The sequence below is a fragment of the Episyrphus balteatus genome, chromosome 3 (assembly GCF_945859705.1).
Source record: "Episyrphus balteatus chromosome 3, idEpiBalt1.1, whole genome shotgun sequence".
Taxonomy (NCBI): Eukaryota; Metazoa; Arthropoda; class Insecta; order Diptera; family Syrphidae; genus Episyrphus; species Episyrphus balteatus.
Window position 1 is genome coordinate 121563005 of NC_079136.1, and position 22680 is coordinate 121585684.

General features: G+C 32.5%; 2 protein-coding genes across 2 annotated transcripts; both read right to left on the reverse strand.

The window, feature by feature from the left end:
• Positions 1-1204: 1204 nt before the first annotated feature.
• LOC129914328 (zinc finger protein 236-like) lies at positions 1205-11533 on the reverse strand. The gene is made up of 6 exons (XM_055993521.1): positions 10605-11533; positions 10301-10542; positions 2875-3354; positions 2621-2818; positions 2247-2555; positions 1205-2180 (listed from the first exon to the last, which is right to left on the reverse strand). The coding sequence occupies exons 1-6, from the start codon at positions 11337-11339 to the stop codon at positions 1316-1318; spliced, it is 2829 nt and encodes a 942-aa protein (XP_055849496.1). The 5' UTR covers positions 11340-11533; the 3' UTR covers positions 1205-1315.
• A 1744-nt stretch (positions 11534-13277) lies between these two features.
• LOC129915315 (RNA polymerase I-specific transcription initiation factor RRN3) lies at positions 13278-22030 on the reverse strand. The gene is made up of 6 exons (XM_055994803.1): positions 21509-22030; positions 14487-15380; positions 14284-14417; positions 14050-14225; positions 13737-13986; positions 13278-13673 (listed from the first exon to the last, which is right to left on the reverse strand). The coding sequence occupies exons 1-6, from the start codon at positions 21716-21718 to the stop codon at positions 13427-13429; spliced, it is 1911 nt and encodes a 636-aa protein (XP_055850778.1). The 5' UTR covers positions 21719-22030; the 3' UTR covers positions 13278-13426.
• Between the last annotated feature and the right edge of the window lie 650 nt (positions 22031-22680).

Sequence of the window (22680 nt, forward strand, 5' to 3'; positions counted from 1 at the left end):
TTTTTTTAGGATTTTCGGAAAAAAAAACAAGGTTAACTACTTGGGTAAAAATAATGCATCTTCAAAAAAAGTCCTCCAAATCGATCGAGTGATACATCAAAAGAAAGGCCTCTTTAAACTCTATTCATAGCTGAAAACCAAAAGTTTCTTCGAGGTCTGGTTGCTGAATTATTTGCAATCGAAATATTTTTTTTTCTTACTTTCGGAAGCAGATATTTTCGGATAAAACTCTCGAAACAAGTTTTGGTTTACAGATGCGAGTTCACAATCAAAAGGCCTTTCTATTAATGTAAAAAAATTACAAATTTATTTTTTTCGGATTTTCGGAAAAAATCAAGGTTAACCCCTTGCCTAAAAATTTTGCATTTTCATAAAAGTCCTCCAAATCGATCGATTGATATATCAAAAGAAAGGCCTCTTGAACCTCTTTTCATAGCTGAATACCAAAAGTTTCTTCGAGGTCTGGTTGCTGAATTATTTGTAATCAAAATTTTTGTTTTCTTACTTTCGGAAGCAGATATTTTCGGATCAAAGTCTCGAAACAAGTTTTGGTTTACAGATACGAGTTCACAATGAACAGGCCTTTCTATTTATGCAAAAATATTTCAAATGAATTATTTTCGGATTTGCGGACAAAATCAAGGTTAACCCCTTGACTAAAAATAATGCATTTTCAAAAAAGTCCTCCAAATCGATCGAGTGATACATCAAATGAAAGGCCTCTTGAACCTCTATTCATAGCTGAATACCAAAAGTTTCTTCGAGGTCTGGTTGCTGAAATATTGCAATCGAAATATTTTTTTTTTTTCTTACTTTCGGAAGCAGATATTTTCGGATCAAAGTCTCGCAACAAGTTTTGGTTTAAAGATACGAGTTCACAATGAACAGGCCTATTCTTTTATGTAAAAAAATTGCAAAATTTATTTTTTCGGATTTTCGGAAAAAAATCAAGGTTAACCCCTTGCCTAAAAATAATGTTTTTACAAAAAAGTCCTCCAAATCGATCGAGTGATACATCAAAAGAAAGGCCTCTTGAACCTCTATTCATAGCTGAAAATCAAAAGTTTCTTCGAGGTCCGATTGCTGAATTACTTGCAATCGAAGTAGTTTTTAACCGCTATATTCAAAGAAAGACCGACGACGTACTTACGGCAATACCTATTTTCTGGTCAATTTTTTAAAACACAAAAAAAAATTTGAAAAATTTTAAGGTTATTTAAATTTTATAATATGAATTTAAATCAACGGTAAATCACATTTCTTTTTGATCACATTAGTTTCACATTTTCCATTGAATAGGTACCATCAGAATCTCTTATCTCTTCTTTTTATGATGCGCCTTAATATGTGAAATCTTATGTCCAGAAGTCCGAAAAGTTTTCTTACACACTCCACACTGAAACGGTCGCTCACCCGTATGTATTCTCAAATGCACCGTCAGCACTTTTTGCGATGTATACTTCTTCCCACACACCTGACAATCAAAAGTTTCTCGTTCAGCATCATGCGTCTTCATATGATTCACCAAAGTAGACATTAAAGCAAACTGCCTGGAGCAGGTGCTACACTGATATGGTTTTTCTTTAGTATGAGTCCGAATGTGTCGTTCCAAATCGTTGGCTTTTAAGAATACTTTTCCACATTCAGTGCATTTGTGTCCACTCTGACTTATCTGTCTAACCGATCGTGCTAAGGATTTCTTTGATGATGATGATTTCTTTGGTGAAATTGTCTTGGTTGTCACAGTTTCGATGGTTAAATTTTTATGTTTATGCTTTTTGCAATTTTTAACCAATTCAAGTTGAAGGAATTTCGGCGAAAGATTCTTCTCAGAACTCTCAACAATTGCAACATATTTCTGAGTTATGGAATTGTTTAGTGTAATTTCTTCAGATTCGATAAAATATTCTCGATTGAACGATGGCTCAGGAGGAGGAGGATCAGGACTAGCCAGCAAACTCCTGGCATGGGTTAAAATATGCGTCTTACAATTGTCGTTGGTTTTAAATCGCTCATCGCAGTACGGACAAGCAAAGTTTCGCTCATTACTATGAGAGATCATGTGTCGCATTAGCAAAGATTGTGTGAAGAACTTTGCATTGCACACTTGGCAGATGTGAGTCTTTTGAGATGTGTGAATTTTCAAATGAAGATTAAGGGAACTTTGCGTCGTGTAGGTTCTGAAAAAAAAGTCATGATATATTTATTATTTGGTCAACAAGAATCTAAAAGATCCCAAACTTTACCTAAAACAAATCTCACACTGATAGGGTTTCTCTCCAGTATGGGTAGCTTCATGCTGTCGAAGATGGGATAATTTTTGCATCTTCAAACCACACACAAAACACTGATGAATTCTTTTCAAATACTCTTCGGCTCGAGAAGCTTCCTCGGCTGGATTTTTTGGTTCAATTTGCACGGGAGATTTTAAAAACTCACGAACACTATCGAATTCTTGATCTTTTGTGATGTGCTTGTGTGCGGATAAACCAGCTTTGGAGGTGAAGATTTTCGAACAAACTGGACAAATATATGAAATGGAATTTGTATGGGTCCTAGAGGAAGAACTTATAAATTAGAAAAAAATACTTGTGACCCAAGAATAGATGGTTGATCTTACTTGGTGTGAATATCTAAAGCTCGTAATGATGCAAATCGCTTATGACATTCATCAAATGCACATTTATAAGCCCTAACTGGCTTTTCATCGGATGAAATGTGTGTGTTGAGGTGGATTTTAAGGCCACTATTTGTTGAGAAACCTTTATTGCAGATATTACATGTAAATGGCTTTTCCTTGGTGTGAGTTCGATGATGTCTGAAAAGAAGAAAATTAAGTGAAATTCCAAATAGAGACCTTTAACCTTGACTCACCTTAAAAGATCATATTGCCTCTTGAATGGTTTATCACAATACACACAAGCAATCGTCCGTTCTCCCTTGTAAATGATTTCTTTGGCAGTTTTGAATGTCTTTTCTTTCTTCGGATTTATTGTGTCGACAATGGTGACCGTATTGACTATCGGTCCAGGCGATGGTGGTTTCATAAGTGACAATTCTAAGGCAGCTGGTTTCATATCCATAATTCCCATTGATTCTTGGAAACTTTTTAGTTGTTCCATAACCCTGGCAACATTCACACTATCATCATCTTCATCGTCATTATTTTGAAAGCAACCATCTTGCCCAGAGCAATTCTCCTTGTCTGGATGTATCATTGCTCGATGACGATTGACACTACTTAGTTTTGTGAATACACAGGGACAGAATTCACAAGCAAACATATTGTCGGCGTCGGCATTCATTGTATGGGTTCTCTGGATGTGGACTATTAGATTGTTCTTTTGGGTAAAGCTAAGAAGAAAAACATGGAAAATGCTGTTAAGTTTATACTTGCGATCAAAAACTAAAATAATTATTCTGTTGTTGAATCAAGACGTTTTAGTTAACTCTGCTAAAAGGTTAAAAGGTATTTCTGGAAGAATTTTCTTGTGTAAAAGATTACGTAAGGAGTCGGACACACTAATCGATAGAAAATCATTAATATCATTTACCATTCTTGGGTAAAAATGTAGTTTCTTTTTTTTTTCTGATCAAAACCATCAGGAAAATACAAAAATTCATATTTGACAATAAATAATGGTAGAATTAATTTATTACATTTTCCTATTCCGTTTTTCTGATCGCTAGAACCAGCACTTAAGCCTAATCGTTCCACACAGAAGTTGAATGAAACGGGAATTGCAGTGGAAATCAAATTACAGCAGATTCCATCAAAATGAAATTTCTGCAGGACGTTAAATATAATTTCAAATCATCCAACATTGTTTAATGTCAATGAATGGAATTTCATTAATTTTTCTTTCACGAAACGAAAAAGGTGAGTTCAAGATGAATTAATTGCTGACTTCTGACCAAAAAATGCACTGGAAAACGCATGCTTTAGGTGTATATTGTGGTAAGATGAATTCATATAAACTTTCAAAAATTAGACAATTTGGTTTGAGGCAACAAACATCTTTTTCTTGTTTTCATCCCAATTTTTAAAAATGCAATGGATGCCATTACTGCTCTAATGTGAGTTAAATGAAGACTCCTATGTTGTTAAACCGAAAGTGCTTTCGAAGGTAAAAAAACGTCATGAGCTGAAGCAATCAAGTTTAGTTTGGAACACCAAATTGGATACGACGATATTTTCGATTCGAAACGATATTTTATAAAAATCTAGAACTAAATTTAACGAATAAGTTCAAAATAAAGTTTTGGGATCCGCGAAGAATAGTTAAGGAATTCAGATTTAACATTATCTGAGATGCTGATAAAATTTAACATGGATGAGTCGAATCCTTTGCTACAGGACATCAACCTAAGACTCACATAAATCTTTAGAAGAAGAAAAAGAAGGGGATAAAATTTCTTATCAGCAAGCAATGAGGAGTAATGAAAATTGAGCTGCTGTGAAGAGACTGTTCAGGAACAAAATCAGATAAATTAAAATAAAAATTACAAAGGTTTAAATGCAAGTACCAAGAGAAAAGAAAATATTGTAAACTTATACACTTCGTCAAAGTTTTATCAGCAGCTCGGTTCAGTGGCGTAGATAGGGGGGGGGATCAGGGGGATATATCCCCCCCCATTGGGATCGATATAAACAGTCATGAATAAATAAGTTGAAGAAGCGCTCTTTGAAAAAAAAAAGCTATGGATTTCGAGTTCTTGATTAGCTTAAAGGTTATAAATATGGTTTACCAACTTTCGTTGCCATTAAGTCGGTGTTTCAAAGAGTGAATTTAGACTTGGTCCAAGCAATGGAGCTCGCTAAAGATTTAAGGGATCAACTAAAAATTAAACGGGCAGACTCATTTTCGAAAGTTTTTTGTATATGGGAAAAATTAGCTGAAATCCTTGACATAGGCGTTAAACATAAGAGAATAGTGAAGCGACAAAAGAATCGTTCGAACCCTTCGGTTCAAAGTACAGTAAAGAATATTTTCGTGTTACTGTTTTCAATCTTTTTCTCGATTTCTATGTAATGGGCCTTGGAGAAAAATGTACAAACCATGAAAACACACTAGAAGGGTTTTCGGTTCCTTCTAAGGATTCTTCGTCTGAAATAGACAAAGCAGCTAAAAAATTTAATGAAACTGTTGAGTTTTACCAAAAACTAGACCACATAAAATTGAACAAAAACAATAAGATTTCCTTATAGTTTTCATCCAAGAAGGAAATATTATTTAAACAATCGGGATTTCCTAACTGTTTTACCGACTTCCAAAAAGGAGGAGTTATTCAATTCGTCTGTACTTTTTTTTGTGTTTGTCACCTCATAACTTTGGACCGAGTGAACCAGTTTTGATAATTCTTTTTGTAGGTATTGAAAAGCTGGTGCCTGTTCAGTACTATTAGAAAAACCATAAAACCCAGTTTTGATCCATGGAAGTCGGTTTTGTTTTTTTAATAAAAAAAATACGATCATGTACGGGATCACCTATTCCAACTTACTATAGAAATATTGGTCACAATTTTTGTTCTAGTGCCAAGTTGGAAAAAATATGAAATTTTTACAAAAAATTTTGAAAGAAAAATACTTCCTCTATGAACTCATTGAAAGCGCTCGAAAGCTGCACCGAAAAAAGTTGTTATGGTATTTATATTTTATTAAAGATATTAGCTACACTGCTGGTTTCTACGTCAACTACCGAAAGAACTTTCTCCAATTTAAAGAGAATAAAAACAATACAAAGAAGCATTATTAAAACATAAACAAAAATTTGCGAACTAGATCTATCCCCCCCTTAGCAAAAAGCTATCTACGCCACTGGCTCGGTTTAGCTTCTATTTTTAACGGCAACTGCATGTTGTTTTGTAATGCACGTAAACGCCAACTGCGGATACAAATAGCAACGCCCAAAAACAGTTATTGTTGTTCGACATAATTTTAAACGTGAGAAGAACACGGATATTAATTAATTATTGACTTCAGAAAAACATAATTTTTGTTTTAATAACATGGGTATATTAGAAAACAGAGATAGATATTGTTCAATTGGTGATGTTGAAAAACTTGTAAAAGGCTTGAGTGTATGAAAAAAATTCCAAACTGGAACGTCAACGTTCAGGTGTGTAATTTTTTCATACAATTACCCATACCCCGCCAGTGTTGCCGCTGGAAAAAATCAAAAAGGGGCCAAAAAAGGGTCCCGAGACAAAAAAAGGGGCCAATCATACAATTTCGTGAAGTAAAAAAAAAAATTATATAAACATTACCGAAGACATATCATAAACTTTTAATAATAAAATAAATTAATTAAAAAAAAAAAAAAAAAAAACAGTTCTTGATAAAGTATGTATATGCAAATATACTTTCGATATTTATACACTAATTTGGACTTTGGTTTACCCAGTTTTCATGATCTTTTCCTGGTTTTATTGAATCAAGGAATTGCTATGTTTACAATTAATGTATTTTCGTAAATTTTCGTAAGCTTATTTTTTATGGGTGTCAGTCTGAAAACTACTATTTCCGCTGAGGCACTGCTAAGAAGAGTTTTCAAACATAATTTCATCCAAACCATTTTTAAATAACCCTGCCAAAATTCTTCTACGCCATGAATTTCAAAAAATGTTTCAAGAACCTTGTGCGCAGATCCAGCCCCAAGCATTTTATATTTCTCAATAACTTTCTCGGAATTCAATTCGACTAAATGCTGGAAATCAGAAACCAGATCTAAGTTCCTAATTGAAGTCAACTGTTCTATCTTTCATAATTCTCCATAAATTTTCATCTTTTAAAACAAAAAGTTTAACTATAAATAAAAAGGGGCCATTTTGCTAATTTTTAAAAAAGTGGGGGCTACGGGGCCCGAGCTTAAAAAAGGGGCCAAACGGCAACACTGTACCCCGCATAGCTTTCTGGTGTGGTCAAGCTTTATATTTATACTTTCGTAAGTTTTGATTTTATTGTATATAGAAAATATTTGTTAAATAAATTATTTCTATGGAGTTTGAGATAAATGCATTTTAAAAAAGAAAAATGTCTCCAAATCCAGGGGGTCGAACTACGGCATACGTACGTTAACGTACTGACTTATGTCTCTATATTTTTCTTCTGATTAAATAGAGAGAACAATAGTCAAAACGTTAACGTATGATTGTAATCGTATGCCGTAATTCGAAACCGTTTTATTTAATACATAGATATAGGGATGCAATTTTTTTTAATAATAATACTTACACAAGTAAAGTAAAAAAAAAATAATTTTAAAGTGTGTTTATATACATATTTTTAGTGAGATATATATGTTATTTGATTAAACTATTTTTCGTTCAAGAATATTGTCGTTTTCGATTGGCTCTCCGGAAGCGTCCGGAATCATTCAGAAGCCTTCTGAAAGTGTTTTATTCACACGAATATGACAGCCAAAACGCTTCTCAGAAGAGAAATTATCTTCTCGATTTAAAATCGGAATTCACTCAAAAAGCCACTAACACATGAATATTTGAAAGTCAAATTAATCACTCAATCAATGTTTTTTTTTATTTTTTGAAATAAATTATTGTTTTCCGAAATAGATTTTTTAATTAATTTTCAAATTTACTTAAAATATTTTGGAAGCCAACTTCACCATTAATTTCTTGGGCATTAACATTTTTGTTATAATCTTTGAACAACAACAACAACATCTTGAAGGTGCTACCACCGATCATCAGACTCCTTTTATTCCATTTTGTGTGTGGTGCTTGGTCTAGTAATTTTTTCATTTGATTTTTGAAAAACTTCTTCCGTCAGACTTGAGTATTGAACCTAGACCAAGCGAGTTCAGAAGCCAGTACACTACGCACTGCGCTACCTCACCCCCGTGATTAGCCTCACCCAATTGCAGGTTTTCTTAGTTTATCAACATGCAAATGAATAGACTTAGCATTTTTACTAGCTCCTTCAAGTATGATTGTTGTTGTTCGGCTCTTTCATGTTTTTCTCCATTAACATTAACATTTTGAACAATTTTAAAGATTTTATTTAAAAGAAAAATAAATTAATATGAATAATATTGAGTGAAACCAATCGAAAACGACATAAGATTATTTCAGGTTGTACCAATATTGGAATTAGTTTTTTTTTAAGAATTTTAATTTTTCAGACTTACCGCGATTTACTTTTGTGTTTTTAAACGAATCAATCGATTACAATACTTTCCCTTCATTTCCGTCATTACACAAAAAAAACAAAAGGAACTGATTTGTGCTGTTTTGACCAAACACTTATTTGATAGTTTAATCATTTTGATCGGTCAAAACAGCACAAATTGGAATTATGACATAATGATCAAACATTATTTTAGAAAAAGGAGTTAAGTGTGGTTAGGACCATTGAATATCTTTTAAACTGGTTAACTTAGAATTATACTGTTAAAACCAAACGAAGACAGATTTTTTTTCAAATAGTTCTACATACTTAACTCATTTTCGAAAAATTATGATCAAACTCCAGGGCCCTATTTCATAAAACTACAAGACTAATAATTATTTGTAGCTTGTAAATTATCAGCAAATTTCTGTTTCATAAAGAATTCGAATAGACTAATAACTACAAGTTTCGTAGACTTGTAACTACAAGCAAATTTACAAATGAGGCGAATGTTTCTGTTTCATAAAAGTATTTGCGCAAAAATTTATTAGTAATAGACTTGTAACTACAAGCGAATTTCTTACAAGAGTAGAAAGACTAATAAATAAAAATATGGAGTCTAATTTGCTCTTTGAATGTGCTTTATGGATAAGGTTATAAAGTTAAATGATCAAGCTTTAAAATCAAGAATCCTCACAAATTTTTTGGTGTTAGTAATAGAAAAAAATGTACTAGTTATGTGGACATTTAATGAAGGACATTAGGTAGTAAAAGTGAAATAACAATGCAGTCTTTTTAATTTGAATGATGCAAAAAAGTGATTGGCACTAAAATCAATCTTCCTTGTCTAGTGACAAATAGTCTTGGCTTACAAATCTGTATGTATTCATCTACCTGCACTTACCACTCAAAATAGGAGCTTTCCCGTGTAGCTGTTAGCGTTTTAAAGGATATAGATAAGTGAAACAAGTTGAACTTAACTTTTATGTTTAACTTATATGTTTTGCCAAAATTAGACAACAAAAAAATGGAATCTCAATTACTTAAAAATAATGAGTTGTTATTGCATTTGAATTTCCATATAACCTAACTATAGAGACTACAAAACTTGGACATCTGAAACATACAATTTAAAGATCTTTCAATAAATTCCAATACCTAATTTTAAAAATGCAATAAAATAACGAATAATTTCCACTTAATTTCGATAGTTTCATTAGTTTTTGAGTTGCGTTGCACGGCGCGGAAAAAATTTCGTTTCGAGAAAAATGCGTTTAAATTTTTCGTAACCTATTGCATTAGATTTGGAGCGCATGGGTTTGAAGACTATCTATGAGCTTTTGATGCTTCATACAACGCTAAGATCAGTGAAAATAGTTTTTTAGATGGTAAAGAATTTTTAAAACAAAAAGTGCAAAGAGTTTCCGAGGGATTTCCACCCCTTGACGCGGAAAAATAATGAAGATTTTTGGTTATTTTTTTTTTTAGAGATTAATTTACTTATAGATTAATATTTAGTTAATTTATGAGTTAAAGCTTTTTTGACGAAAGTTGCAATAGATGATGTGTTTTGCCAAGTTATTTAGTGCATCAATGTTTTAGTTCAAAGGAATTTAACAACATTTTGCCATTCAAAAATCGAACAAAACAACACTTATTCATTTTTAAAGCTCAATTTCATTTGTTTGTATCTTTTTTTCTCAAGAAACATAGACTTTTCTATAGCCTATTATTCAAACTAAATGTTAAGACCATAATCTACCAAAAACCAATCTTTAAAAATCAAGCTTTTAGCTTTTAAAGCCAATAATGTTTATTATATTTCACAAATATTCATCATAATATTTCATCTCTCGCTGCTGCTACAGAAAGTTCGAATATTTGTTTATTATTTGTTTATTTTCGTTACTCCTAGTTACACTTGTAGTTTTTTAGAAGCAAAATAGTTTGAATTCGCCAGACTACAAATAAATGAAAATTTTTATGAAACAGAAAACTACAACTCCATACTTTATTTGTGCTTGTAACTACAAGTCTACAAGTACAACACTAATAGTTTTATGAAATAGGACCCAGGTTTATTCTGTGGAGCAAGTATGTAGTTCAATCAAGACGTTTTATCTAAAACTGCTAAAAAGGACAAATCAAAATCTTTTATAGCATCGCACTCACCTATAACTGCACATTGGACATTTAAAATCCTTAACACCCTGATGCAAAAGCATATGTCTGTCCAGAGATGATTTTTGTGTAAATCCCTGATCACACTGGCTACATTGAAATGGCTTTGTACCCGTGTGACAAACTTCATGTCGCTTTAAGAGACAAGGTTTAGTGAATTTCTTCCCACAATATTGACAGCTGTATTTTCCATTGATTAACTTTGATGGTCTTCGACATTTTGTATTATTTGCCTGTTAATAGAGAAGAGAATTCTTAAAATCAATCTACTTGCTAGATAATAGTCTAATGTTACCACTTTAAATAGAATTTCCTCAATAGTTCCATCAACATCTGGTTTATGATCTTTCGTTATATGCTTTTCATAGTAACCTTTCAATTCGAATTCCTTGTCACAACGATTACACTTGAATCTGTCGCTAGATTGATGGGTTTTCAAGTGACCTTTAAAACTCGATATGCGCTTAAAAACCATATTACACTGAGGACATTGTTTAATCGTACTAACACTTGGAACATGCGATGCCAGATGCAGTAGCAAATTCGATTCAAAGTTATAAGAAGCTGGACATTTGCGACAACGGAATTCTTTAGTGGAAATATGTTGAACGCGTCGATGCAAACGAAGGGCTTGAGTTGAGAAGAAAGTCTCTTCACATAAATCACACGAAAGTTGTTTATCTTTCGTGGGAATTGCCAATGATTGCCCTTCTTCTTGATTTGCATTTGGTGGTGTGACAACTTTAGGAATTAATGCTAACGACGACGTTGGGTCGACGGGTGAGAATAATGGTTCGAGTGGATGGTGAATTATCATCGAACAACTTGTCTCTTCGGGAATTGGACTTAAACCGACTATAGGCGGTGGAATGTCATCGTCGATTCCTGGGACAGTAAAACCATCCATTTCAAAAGTATAAAAATCATGTTTAAGATATTTTTCTGAGGTTTCATTGAATTGATAGAGGAGTCCATTGGGTGTGGACAATTCCACTGGCAATGGTGTAAACAAATCGCTATTGTTTTGCATTTTATTTTTGGGGTAGTTTTTAAGTTCAATGATGGAAGTTCTTTATGAGATTGGAGTAATTGTTGATTTGTATTTTTGTTGTTATTATTTTATAACTTTTGTTTAGTTTTTTTGATACAATTTAATAAATAAATAGAAATTGTAAAGTTTTTATACATTTTTCTAATTCTTTGACATTTTGTTTGACAGTTGTTGTGTGAGATGACAGATGACAAATGCTGCGGGAGTGAGTTCAGCGATCATTTCAACAAATAAAAAAATGAACGAATTCAGAGGCAAAATAAACATTTTTTTAAAAGAAAACACAAAAAGAAGTGGCCGTAATTTGACGTTATTTGTTCGAAAAAAATTATATATAGGAGAAATAGAGTCTCATGCAAAAATTCAAAATTGTAATGGATTAATGTGTGTGAAAGAGATATCCGTACATTTTGTTTGCAGGTGAACTGTTTCATCCGTCGTCGTGAAGAAAAAAGTGTAGAATTTTGCAGGTGAACTGTTTCATTCGTCGTGAAGCAAAAGTCTACACTTTTTTCTTCACCCGGTGGTTCCTAGAAGGTTTACGATTGACGTCTAGTACGCTGCTGATGCGAAACGAAAAATTTTCAAGTCTCCAAAGTCGACAAGGAAAATGCTAACGAAAAAATATCATCGAGTATTCTGTCAAAGTCAAAAAATTCAAAATTAATTTAAAATCAAGAAAAATCAACAGAAAATAATAATGTTTTAAAGCAAGAAGTAAATGAATTAAAAGTGAAAAAAACCATCCACACTGCTCTTGGAGTCAAGAAAAATGCACAGGGCTGTAAAAAGTAAAGCCTGGTACGCTGCTCCCGCTAAATTTTAGCTCCCATACAAATTATCGAAAATTTTTAGCCGAGATAAAATGGATCTCATACAAATTATCGATAACTTGTATGGGAATTTTATCTTGGCTAAATTTTAGCGCGAGCAGCGTACCAGGCTCAAGTGACAAATGAGTGAAAACTCTCCAATTTTTCGCTAGAGCTGCGTACTGAAAAACGAAAAGCAAAACGAAAGTTAGCGAAATTTTGTATATAATATTTTGTTTCGCTTCAGCTGCGTACTAGGCTTTAGCGTTATCGATTTTGGAGCCTTGAACATTTTTCGTTTCGCTTCTTATAAGCCTAGTTTTTTTTTTAACTTTGGAGACTTAAAAAAGTTTTAAGTCTCCAAAGTCAAAAAACTCTTTTCTTGCAAGAAAAATGACCTGAACAGTTAAATATCAGTAGCTGCGTTCCTTTGGGAAAATTTATCGGGTGACAAATGATAAAAATTTCTCCAAATATTCTAGCATAGGTAAGAATTTCGTTGGTCAAACTGCGTAATGTGCAAGGAAAAGCATAAACAAATTTTCGTCTAATATTTCGTTGTGCTCGTTTTGTATGAGAATTTTTGTTTCGCTTCAGCAGCATACTAGGCTTATAATAGCCGTTTTTTAATCGGCCCACTTGCTTTCTAACTTTTCATCAGGATCACGAATCGTGGTCTTGCTTTTCATCAGGATCACGAATCGTGATCCTGATGAAAAGCAAGATCTCATGTAGTTGTTGTAATACGTGTTAATTAATGATCTATATGGACCAAGTGTGATATTAAGCTAATAATAGCAAAATGTTTAATTCAGGAATTTAAGAAATAACGATTTTGAATGCAATTTATCGTATTTTGATTGTATACTAAGGGGAGAGGGGGATATCGTGAAGTATCGTTTCAGCTAACAAGTTACATATCTGCACCACAAATCTTTTTAAGTTTATGAATTTTAACTGTCGTAACTAACTTAAAAATGTTAAAGAAATGATTAAAGTAGATACATAGTACTTTCTATGTATATGTTTTATTTCTAGGGTCTTATTCAAGCATAAATAATATACAGTTCATAGGGATTAATTACAAGTTACATTTCAAATATTTCACAAAAAATATTTAGGTTATATAAATGTATAAATTTGTTTGTAAAAATAAAAAAAAATTAATTCTTAAATAAGTTGAGTCTCTTTAAATGATGAAGCACCATGGATGTTTATCTCCTTTTAATTTTGTTCATGTATTTATTTCATTATTTAAGTATGAAATCCAGGAGATAATCCATAAGTAAACTGAGCCTCATGACTTCTCGCCAATTCACTTAATTTCTGCCGCTTATCGGCAATTAGAAAATCATCAATATCATCAGCCATTTCAGAATCACCTCGTTTGCGAAGTCTATCAGTGGCGGCGGCGCTAACATTTGTCACAGCAGAACATGAATCATCTTCACATTCATTTGGCTGATATTGCAAATAGTTTGGTTGAATTCTTTTACCGGACCTACAAACAATTATAATTTTAGTTAGAGTAAATAGATATAAAATATTTAATGTGTGTATTTACATTTTCAATAGATACGGATCAAAGGGGAAAAATGTATCCAAAGCTTCTTCGGGGGTAGATTTTTCATTGGCATAAACTGTTGCCAATTTACGTCGGGCATTTCGTTCTAATATCGCATGACAATAAGCCAATTGATAGGCTCTTGTGACACCAGCAAATGCTGTTGCTACAGCTGGCAAACACACTCGCAGAGGGTTGAAATTACACGTCACCAATGCGGAGAGTTGGAGAGATTGAAGGAAAAGCAAACCTGCAAAAGACAAAAAGTTATTAGATTTGAATTTTTTAAATTAAAACTGAAGAAAATGGTTACCTTTTTTATCCGCAGTCAAATCTCTGCTGCGAAAAGCTATCACATAAAAAATTGCTTGACAAACTGAAAAGAACACCAAATTGGCTTTAAGAGTGCCATTAGCACGATATTGGTCACAGCGTTGAATGTATTGATGTGCCCATTCACAGAGATCCTTAAGATAATTTTTCAATACCCTGGAAAGGAAAGAGTTAAAATTTGTTCGCCTTTCCAAAAAAAAATGTTATAACTCACTCTAGAGGCAATGTTTTTGATCGAGCTAAGAAGCTAGCAATATATCCTACGCTCGCTTGACGTATTATTGCCGATTCGTTGGGATCTTTCATTTTATTCCAAAGAAATTCAAGGAATTTCTCACCAAGGATATTCTAAGAAAAAAAAAAAGAAGTTTTATTTCATTGAAATAGATGCATCTTAGAATAGATTTGGGAACTTACCTTAAAACTACAAAAATAAAATACTAAAAATTGTACATGATGCGTATTATGACTGGGCAATATCACATTATTGAAAGCCTCTTCAAGACACTTCAAAAACTCCAGAGCATGAGAAAGTGTTTTGGGGATTTTATCACCTTCATTCGCAATTAGTTCTTTCTTAGGATTAAATTGATCAAAGAATGCATACATTTTCTCCATGCACATATCCAAAGTATGGGCAATTGGATGGGTCATTGGTAGAATTTCACGAGTTTCTTGTGGTGTCGTTGTTGTGGTTATTGTTGCATCTTCCATTTTAAACATTTCCTCATCATTATCTTCATCATCATCCATGTCGTCTTCATTTTCTTCCTCAAATTCAGCTTCTTCAATTTCACTTCGTGGTGCATTTACATCAAGAATGAGTAGTTTTTGAACCAACACTTGTATCAGGTGTTCAGTTAGGGCTGGTTGGTATTCCATTAGCCACAACACATTGTGTATATATCCAGCTACAACGTGAGCTGGTTTCTTATAGTAGGGAAATGAAAATTCCACATATTCCAATATTACATCAAATGTTATTGGAATGATGGAGAGAATGCGTGCCAAGAGCTTATGAACTGCCTGCAATTCAGCTTTTTTTTCTTCAGTGGGAGTGCCATTTGGCCAGCGAGCTGTATCATTGTCGGTGGGAATCCAAAGGACAATCAATTTGGAAATTGCAAATTGCACGTATTTTATTTGAGCTACCAGAAGATCGACAAAGAAGTCTTGGTATTTTTGGATTGCTTCGCTGCTGCGGTTGGTCCATGGTAATGAGAGGAGATTTTCAGCGATGGTTGCGAATTTTGGGGTTAGAAGGTGAACCATGGAATGTGCCTCTGAAATGACTCGAATGAAATCAGCTTCCTGTGGATGGTAAATAAAATTACGATATACATTGGAAGTTTGAGGTTGGCCTTGTAATGAAAAAGATTATTATCTATACTGAGATAAAGATGCGACAGTTGCATACATACAAAAGCTACCAGAAGAAAAAAATTAAGGAAAGTAGGAATTTTCATATTCTCAAATATTCGAATCTTCTCTAATAACCAAGCCGATCCACAGAGATTTTTGGGAAACTGCGAAACAGATGAACTTGCTAGAAATGGAACTATAATACCAATTTTACCTAAAAAAAAAAGTAAATATTAGTATACCAATCGCAGCGTGTAAATTCATGCTAAAACAAGAAGCTATTTAGGCTACAAACAAGAAATGGACAAACATTACAACATGCCAAATGATCAAGCAGATCTGGCTTATGCTGGATACAAAAAGTTCAAAACATCTTAGCAGATTGGAAATTAGGTGCCCAACCGGAAACTGTCTCATACGCAGACACGCCGTAGTTTTAAAGGACTTCTGCTGAAATTGATTGGGTATAGTAGTTAAAACTTCAGCGCTACATAAGCGCTGACTTTGACTTTCAAAGGATTACTAGTGGAAATTCAATTTTAAATTCAAAGTATACTTTTTTATAACAAAAAAAGCTAGCCAAATATATATTTTTTTAACAGATAGTTGAAACTATCTTCCAGTTTTATCGACCGGGTTTAAGTCGAATTTTCTAAATTTGTATTCAAGCGTGAGAAGGGATATTCGAAAAGCGAGTTGTTTTTGATTTTTGTTTGTATTGTTAAGTAAAACAACGTGGATTATACATAAATCAATAACGATTTCTTGAACGAAAGTGAATTAACTTGAAAAATTAGTCAAGGTCTCTAATGGCAAATTTCCTCATATGAGTACAAAACCATCCTAGTACCCGGTATAGCTAACCCAGTTCCTAGCACTGGTACTCGGTCCTAACGAAAAGCTAGTAAGTGAGCATTTCTTTACATTTATAGGATCTGAGGGTTGATTATCGTTCAGAATGCGGCTCTAAGAAGTAATTCGAATAAAACTGGTGTAACTGTCATTTTGACCATATTTTGATGTTTGAATTATTTTATTTTGATAATTAAACAAAACCAAATAGAGAAAAAAGTTGAATTAATGAAATCACCATTGAGAAAATATTAAAAAAAAAAAAAACTGTAATAACGTTTAGAAAGACCCAACAAGAAAAGAAATTTAAGTTATATGAAGAAGTGTCACAATCAAAAATGTAATGTTATGATCTTTTTAATATTTCTTCAACTATCTGAGCTAGAAACAGATGAACTACTTACCGGAAGAATAATCATATTAAATAAAGAAATAAAAAAGACAGTTTTTAAAAGCGCATTTTTTTTTGTCTAATTATGTCTCATAGACCAATTTGCACATTGCCTCTAAAACTATTTGTAGATTTATTAAAAATTATTATTAATGAGAACAAACATTTTTTGTGTCCGAAACTGGGAGATCGATGCCGAACATCCACCCGTGATACCAAAACTTTTGGTTCAAGAATTGTTGCCCTCCACCCAAAAAATACCATGATTTCTATCAAAAAAGAAAAATCTATTGTTATTGTGCAAACAATTTTATTTGGTTCTATAAATAGCAACATCATTTTTAAACTGAATTGCTTTTGCAATGTTTACTACACGGATTGATTACCAGCTCTAAGACTATATGGCAAAACTATCCCATACCTAGACAACAAGCTTTCATGGAAGAAGCATATAAATAGCCTAATCAAAAGAATAACCTTCATACTCAGGATATTATATTCAATGAATAGTTATCTTACTTATAAAATTCGCTGGAAGTGATGAAAGGCTCTAGTCTATATTACTGTACAGCTGTGAGGTTTACAATGGTTGCAATAACCAATTACGTAACAAATTAAAGGTAACGTTTTGGTACTTTTTTGCCCATTCTTCCCGTTACGGCATTTACCAATTCAGGTATTCTTGGTTACTTTTAAAACATCATCAAAATCGTTAAAATCAACCAAAAAGCACTTGTCAAACGAAAAAACAGCCAAGAAATTAAAAAATTTGCCAGATTTCTCTTAAAAAGAATGAAATCCATTTGCTTTGATTCAAAGACCAACTGGCTAGATACCGATTTTGAGGTCCTAACTAATTTAGTCCTAACTAATACATGGTACCAATTTGACAGTAATATGGCTTATGTCGAATTCCTTTCAATCACTTGCAGTCGCTACTAAAATCGCTAATAAAGTCAATTATTTTTGGCTAATTTAGGACATTAAAAAAAATAGTGATCAATTTTTACATACATACTTCCAAAAAGGAGGAGGTATTCAATTCGTTTTTTATTTTGTGTTCGTTACCTCATAACTTTAGACTTGGTGAAACAATTTTGATAATTCTTTTTGTATTGGAAAGCTGGTGCCTGCAGTATGGTTCCATTTCAATTTCATTCAGTTCTCGCTATAGAAACTATGAGAAAAATCATAAAACCCAGTTTTGATCCACGGAAGTCGGTTTTGTTTTTTTGATAAAAAAATGATTATTGTGAATGTATTTCAGTCCCATTGACCGATGAAAAACAAAAGAATATACACAACTTCATAGTTAGAACAAAACAACGTAGAATTTGTTAATTGTGACAAATGAAAAATGAATGTTCACAAATAAATAAAAAATGCCTCTGGTTGTTCTTCATTTCTTTGCAAAATTTTAGTTTGGTTTGAGGTGTTGCATTTGTTAAGATTGTATAGTTTGTGAAAATCCGTCTCAAAAAAGAGATTTAAAAAGGATCGATTCTTCGGGAAAAAGTAGAGAATTTGTATTGCATTGGAATTCATTTAAGGAAAAAGTAGCGACTGCAGATCGAATATTTGGTTGTTTGGAATTCGACATTAGTAATTTTGTGAAAACATAACTTGGTACCGATTTCAGTACTAACGATTGGAATATTAACTAGGTATGTACAATAGGGTGCTTCTTAAAAATCATTTTTCGAAATTTTGTTCTTCCTGCCTTAAATATAAATTGGGTAAAATTTGGTCCAGTTTAAACACGTTCTAGGGGTCGCTACCACAACTCAAAGTTTTGAAAAAAAAAACAAATTTTGTTTTCTCAGAAAATTTAAAAATTTGTAATCAGAATTAAGTACTTTATATTAAATCTTTAACGGCCAATTTCTTCACATGAGTACTAAGCCAGCTTAGTACCCGGTCTAGCTAGATCAGGTCCTAGCACTAGTACTCGGTCCTAAGGAAAAGTTAGGACCTGAGCATTTCTTCACATTTATAGGACCTGATCTAAGTTCACAACGCGGTCCTAAGAATTAATTCGTATAAAACTGGTCTAACTGTCATTTTGACAATATTTTGATGTTTGAAATTATTTTATTTTGATATTTCAACAAATAAAACAAAACAAATAGACATAAAACGTTAAATTAATGATATCACCATTGAGAAAATATTTTTAAAAAATAGAACAAAGCTTAAAAAGACCCAACAAGAAAAGAAAATAAAGTTCAATCAAGAAGTGTGACAATCAAAAATGGAATGTTTTGATCTAATTAAAATTGACAAAGCCAATGACGAGGGATTTCAATAATCTGGACTAGCAACGGATGAACCACCAGTCGCCTATAGGAAGAATAATCATATAAAGAAATAACATAGACAGTTTGCATATAGATGTGTAATTTTACAGATTTCAATAAAAATAACAGTTTTTTTAAGGCGCATTTCTTTTTTTGTTATGTGTTATGTCTCATATAAGTCATCGGTGAAAATCGCATTATTTTAACATTACTTGTAGACGAGCTTGCACATAGCCTCCAAAACTATTTGTTAATGAAACAAACAATTATTTTGTGTTCGAAACTAGAAGATTGATGTCGGACATCCATCTGTGATACTGTGGTTCAAAAATTTTTGCACCCAAAAAATGGACTCGAAAGATCATACTTTGAGTAGTCTCAGGTTATTTTTTCCAAGTATGAGAATAACTTTAATCGTAAATGGTTTCCAGCATTGTCGGGCGTCGAGAAATGCAAATGCAGAGTGTCTACGCAAATCCCCTCTATTTTGACTTGGTTTTCACTTTTAAAAAGTTCGATATACATTTTTGTTACTTTTTCATCCAGAAGTGTTCTTTTGTTCATTCTTCACGTTCTGGTATTGCATTTCTCATTTCAGGTGTTTTTGGTAAATTTAAAAAATTATTTATTTCATCAAAATCAACAAAAAAGTACGAAACAACACCCAAGAAATTAAAAAATTAAACGAAATGAATGAAATTCATTGCTTTGATTCAAGTACTAAGCGCTAGACTACCGATTTCGAGGTCCTAACAAATACCGAGTCCTAACTTATACTCGGTACCAATTTGAGAGTACTAAGGCTTAGGACTTTGGTGAAGAAATCATTTGGTACCGATTTGAGTCCTAACGATTGGTATAATAACCAGGTCCTAGCTGATTTTGAGGAGCTAGCTAGTACCGAGTCCTAACTAGTACTCGGTCCTAAATTGACAGTTCTAAGGCTTAGTACCTGAGTGAAGAAATGAGTTGATACCGATTTGAGTACTAACTTTAGGACTAGGACCGGTACTAGTGCTAGGACTCTGTGAAGAAATCGGCCGTAACTGTTTTTAAAGAAATTTTGATATAAAAACAGCGGAATAAAAATGAAGTTTAATTTTGAATATTTTTGAATTTGACATTTTTTTTTTGTGTGTTATTCTGTAGAATAGCTAACTGAGTGATCTTTCTTAACTGAAAAATTCAATGATTTTATCTGATTGTTTATGAGCCTAATATCTTAATTCGATAGACAGTTAACTGACTGTTTGTTAGAAAATTGAAAAATCGGGTCTTAAACGTACTTTGTATTGTAACAAAAATTTTTTTGTTGAAATTGATCTTTTTTTTTTACTTAAATCTTTAGTGAATGGTAGCGACCCCAAAATTTTAATATTAAAATCGGAAAAAAATACCATATACTATGCTTATATGGTAGAACATAATGCAGGGGAGTCCCATTAAAAAATCGAAAAAAAGATTTTTTTCGACCATATAAGAAGCACCCTAATGTACAAGCCTATTTTGAAGAGCTAACTAGGACCAAGTCCTAACTAGTACTTGACAGTTTTAGGATCAAGTAATTGGGTGACGAAATAAGTTGATACTCATTTGAGTACTAACTGAGGTGCGTTCTTTTTCTAACAATAGTCAACGATCGTTCTTATGTCAAAAATTATTGTTGAAGTGCCATTGTTAGAAATCGTTGGATTTTTTACAAATCATTTAGGAACGATTTATTGTTAGAGATTGTTAGACTGTCAAACCATCAAAAAAATTTCTTTTGAGAATACTTTTATTTCCATTATTATAACAAAAAAAATTGTTTTTTATTCACAATAAATTATCTTTCATCAAAAAATTACAAAACTCTCTTTTTATTTTCATTTTTTTCCGCTTTTTTCCAAAAGAAAAAAAATCTTTGAGTTTGTTTTGTAAACAAAACATACACTTTGACACATCAGCAATCTGATGAATGTCCCTCATGAATGTCCCTCATATGATGGAGGTGAGTTGGAAATAGTTACGATTTGTAACTATTTGACACTTAAAAACGAGTTTAGGAACGATGTTCATCTGTCAAATAGTTACAAATCGTAACTATTTTGTAGTTTAGGAACGACAAAAGTTAACGATAGTTAACTATTGTTAGAAAAAGAACGCACCTCTGTAGCGCTAGGACTCGTTGAAGAAATTGGCCGTAATCGATTCAACCAAACAGTTTTTCCAGCATCATTCTTCAGCAAACAAAATATCGTTCAGATGAATGATACCTACCTACTTGTGGTGTAAAATGTTATTTTCTACTTGTATGTTATCACAAACTGTAGGTGAACTTCCGAACTTATTTTCCATTTCATAATTTTCAATAAAATGTGACTCGTATAATATATTGATAAGGAAGTAGGTATTAACGCATTTTCTGTCTAGTCAGCAAAACTTTAATACTTAAAAACTTTTTGGAACGTGTCACTATCAACCTTTTTCTTTTTTTTTTTAATCAAATTAAAATCAAACCCTTGACTTATAAATGAAAATAAATCTTCTATACTTACATTCAATGTCGACTCTTTCAAATAAACAGCATATTCATTTAAAAGCATGAAATTATTCTGCTCCCGCATGGATGTCATTGCATCTTTGAGACTCCGCACATCTCGGAATCGGACCTTATTGATTATAGCTGCTTTGGTCTTTTCCCTTTCGGTTGGGGCGTATGATTTTAGAATTGATGACAATCCTGTCTTTGCACTGTACACAGACATTTTTTTATAATTTTTCTTTTTTTCTCTATTTGAAAAAAAAAGAATCAACGTTGCAGAAGTTTTTACTTCGGTGGTCACTTTTTTTTTAGGTTACAAGTTTTGTTCCGATGAAGAAACAATCAAGATTTCTCACTTATATTTTGTTTGTATTTGATTTATTATATACTTTAAATATATCTTCTATTTAAATTAGTTTTTTCTTTTTTTAATTTTATTAACATTTCTTGGAATTAAATTGGAAAGAAAAAGGTTACTTTTTCTCGTCAAAAGTTACGCAGTACGCAAAATAAGCACGTTGTATGAAAAATGAGAAAATGCGATGAAGGAGAAATGTCATTAATTTTTTCCTCTAGTTTTCTTCTTTTGGCGGGTGTAGGATGATAAAACAGTGAAGCCAAATTATTCAGATTTGAATAGATTTCGAGAAGTGTTGAAATAAAAATAATTAGCACAAGTTGTGAAACAAAAATAGGTGTGTTTTTTACTACCACCGGTCTTAACTGGACAAAAAAACGCAGTCGGGGCTTAGCAATTTACATGTTAAATACAACAACACCTTAGCCCCTTGGGCTTAGTAGTTGTTTAGCCTGGAGAATTCTCTGGGCTTAACTTTTTCAACAGATTTAAATCTGTGCTACCAAATTAACTTGTTCGTAAATTGTTTAGAATTTGTTTAAAAACATCAAAACTGATGTTTGGAATGACAATTATTATTTTAAATATTTATGTAATAGTTAGTTAAACTTTTTGTTTTCAAAAACACAAAAGCGAAAAATATGACAACTCTATATTTTTTTGTGTCAGCTGATTTCGGAACATTTAGGGCAAGTTGTACAAACGTGGTTCAGCCTCGGATCAGGAATTTAACTCGCCGATTTCGGCGGATTAGCAGTGGATCAACTTTGGTTCAAGGATGGATTTAGATTTTTTGACCTATATGGGCCTAGAACCAGTGCTAAAAA

Excerpts from the sequence above, each read along its gene's own strand:
- LOC129914328 (XM_055993521.1), bottom strand. The coding sequence starts at position 11,339 with ATGCAAAACAATAGCGATTTGTTTACACCATTGCCAGTGGAATTGTCC. Across the intron at positions 3,355-10,300 it reads TGTCCAATGTGCAGTTATAG|CTTTACCCAAAAGAACAATC; the intron begins GTGAGTGCGATG and ends TTTTCTTCTTAG. Across the intron at positions 2,819-2,874 it reads AGGCAATATGATCTTTTAAG|ACATCATCGAACTCACACCA; the intron begins GTGAGTCAAGGT and ends TCTTCTTTTCAG.
- LOC129915315 (XM_055994803.1), bottom strand. The coding sequence starts at position 21,718 with ATGTCTGTGTACAGTGCAAAGACAGGATTGTCATCAATTCTAAAATCA. Across the intron at positions 14,418-14,486 it reads TTTATTTTTGTAGTTTTAAG|AATATCCTTGGTGAGAAATT; the intron begins GTAAGTTCCCAA and ends TTTTTTTCTTAG. Across the intron at positions 13,987-14,049 it reads TTTGACTGCGGATAAAAAAG|GTTTGCTTTTCCTTCAATCT; the intron begins GTAACCATTTTC and ends TGTCTTTTGCAG.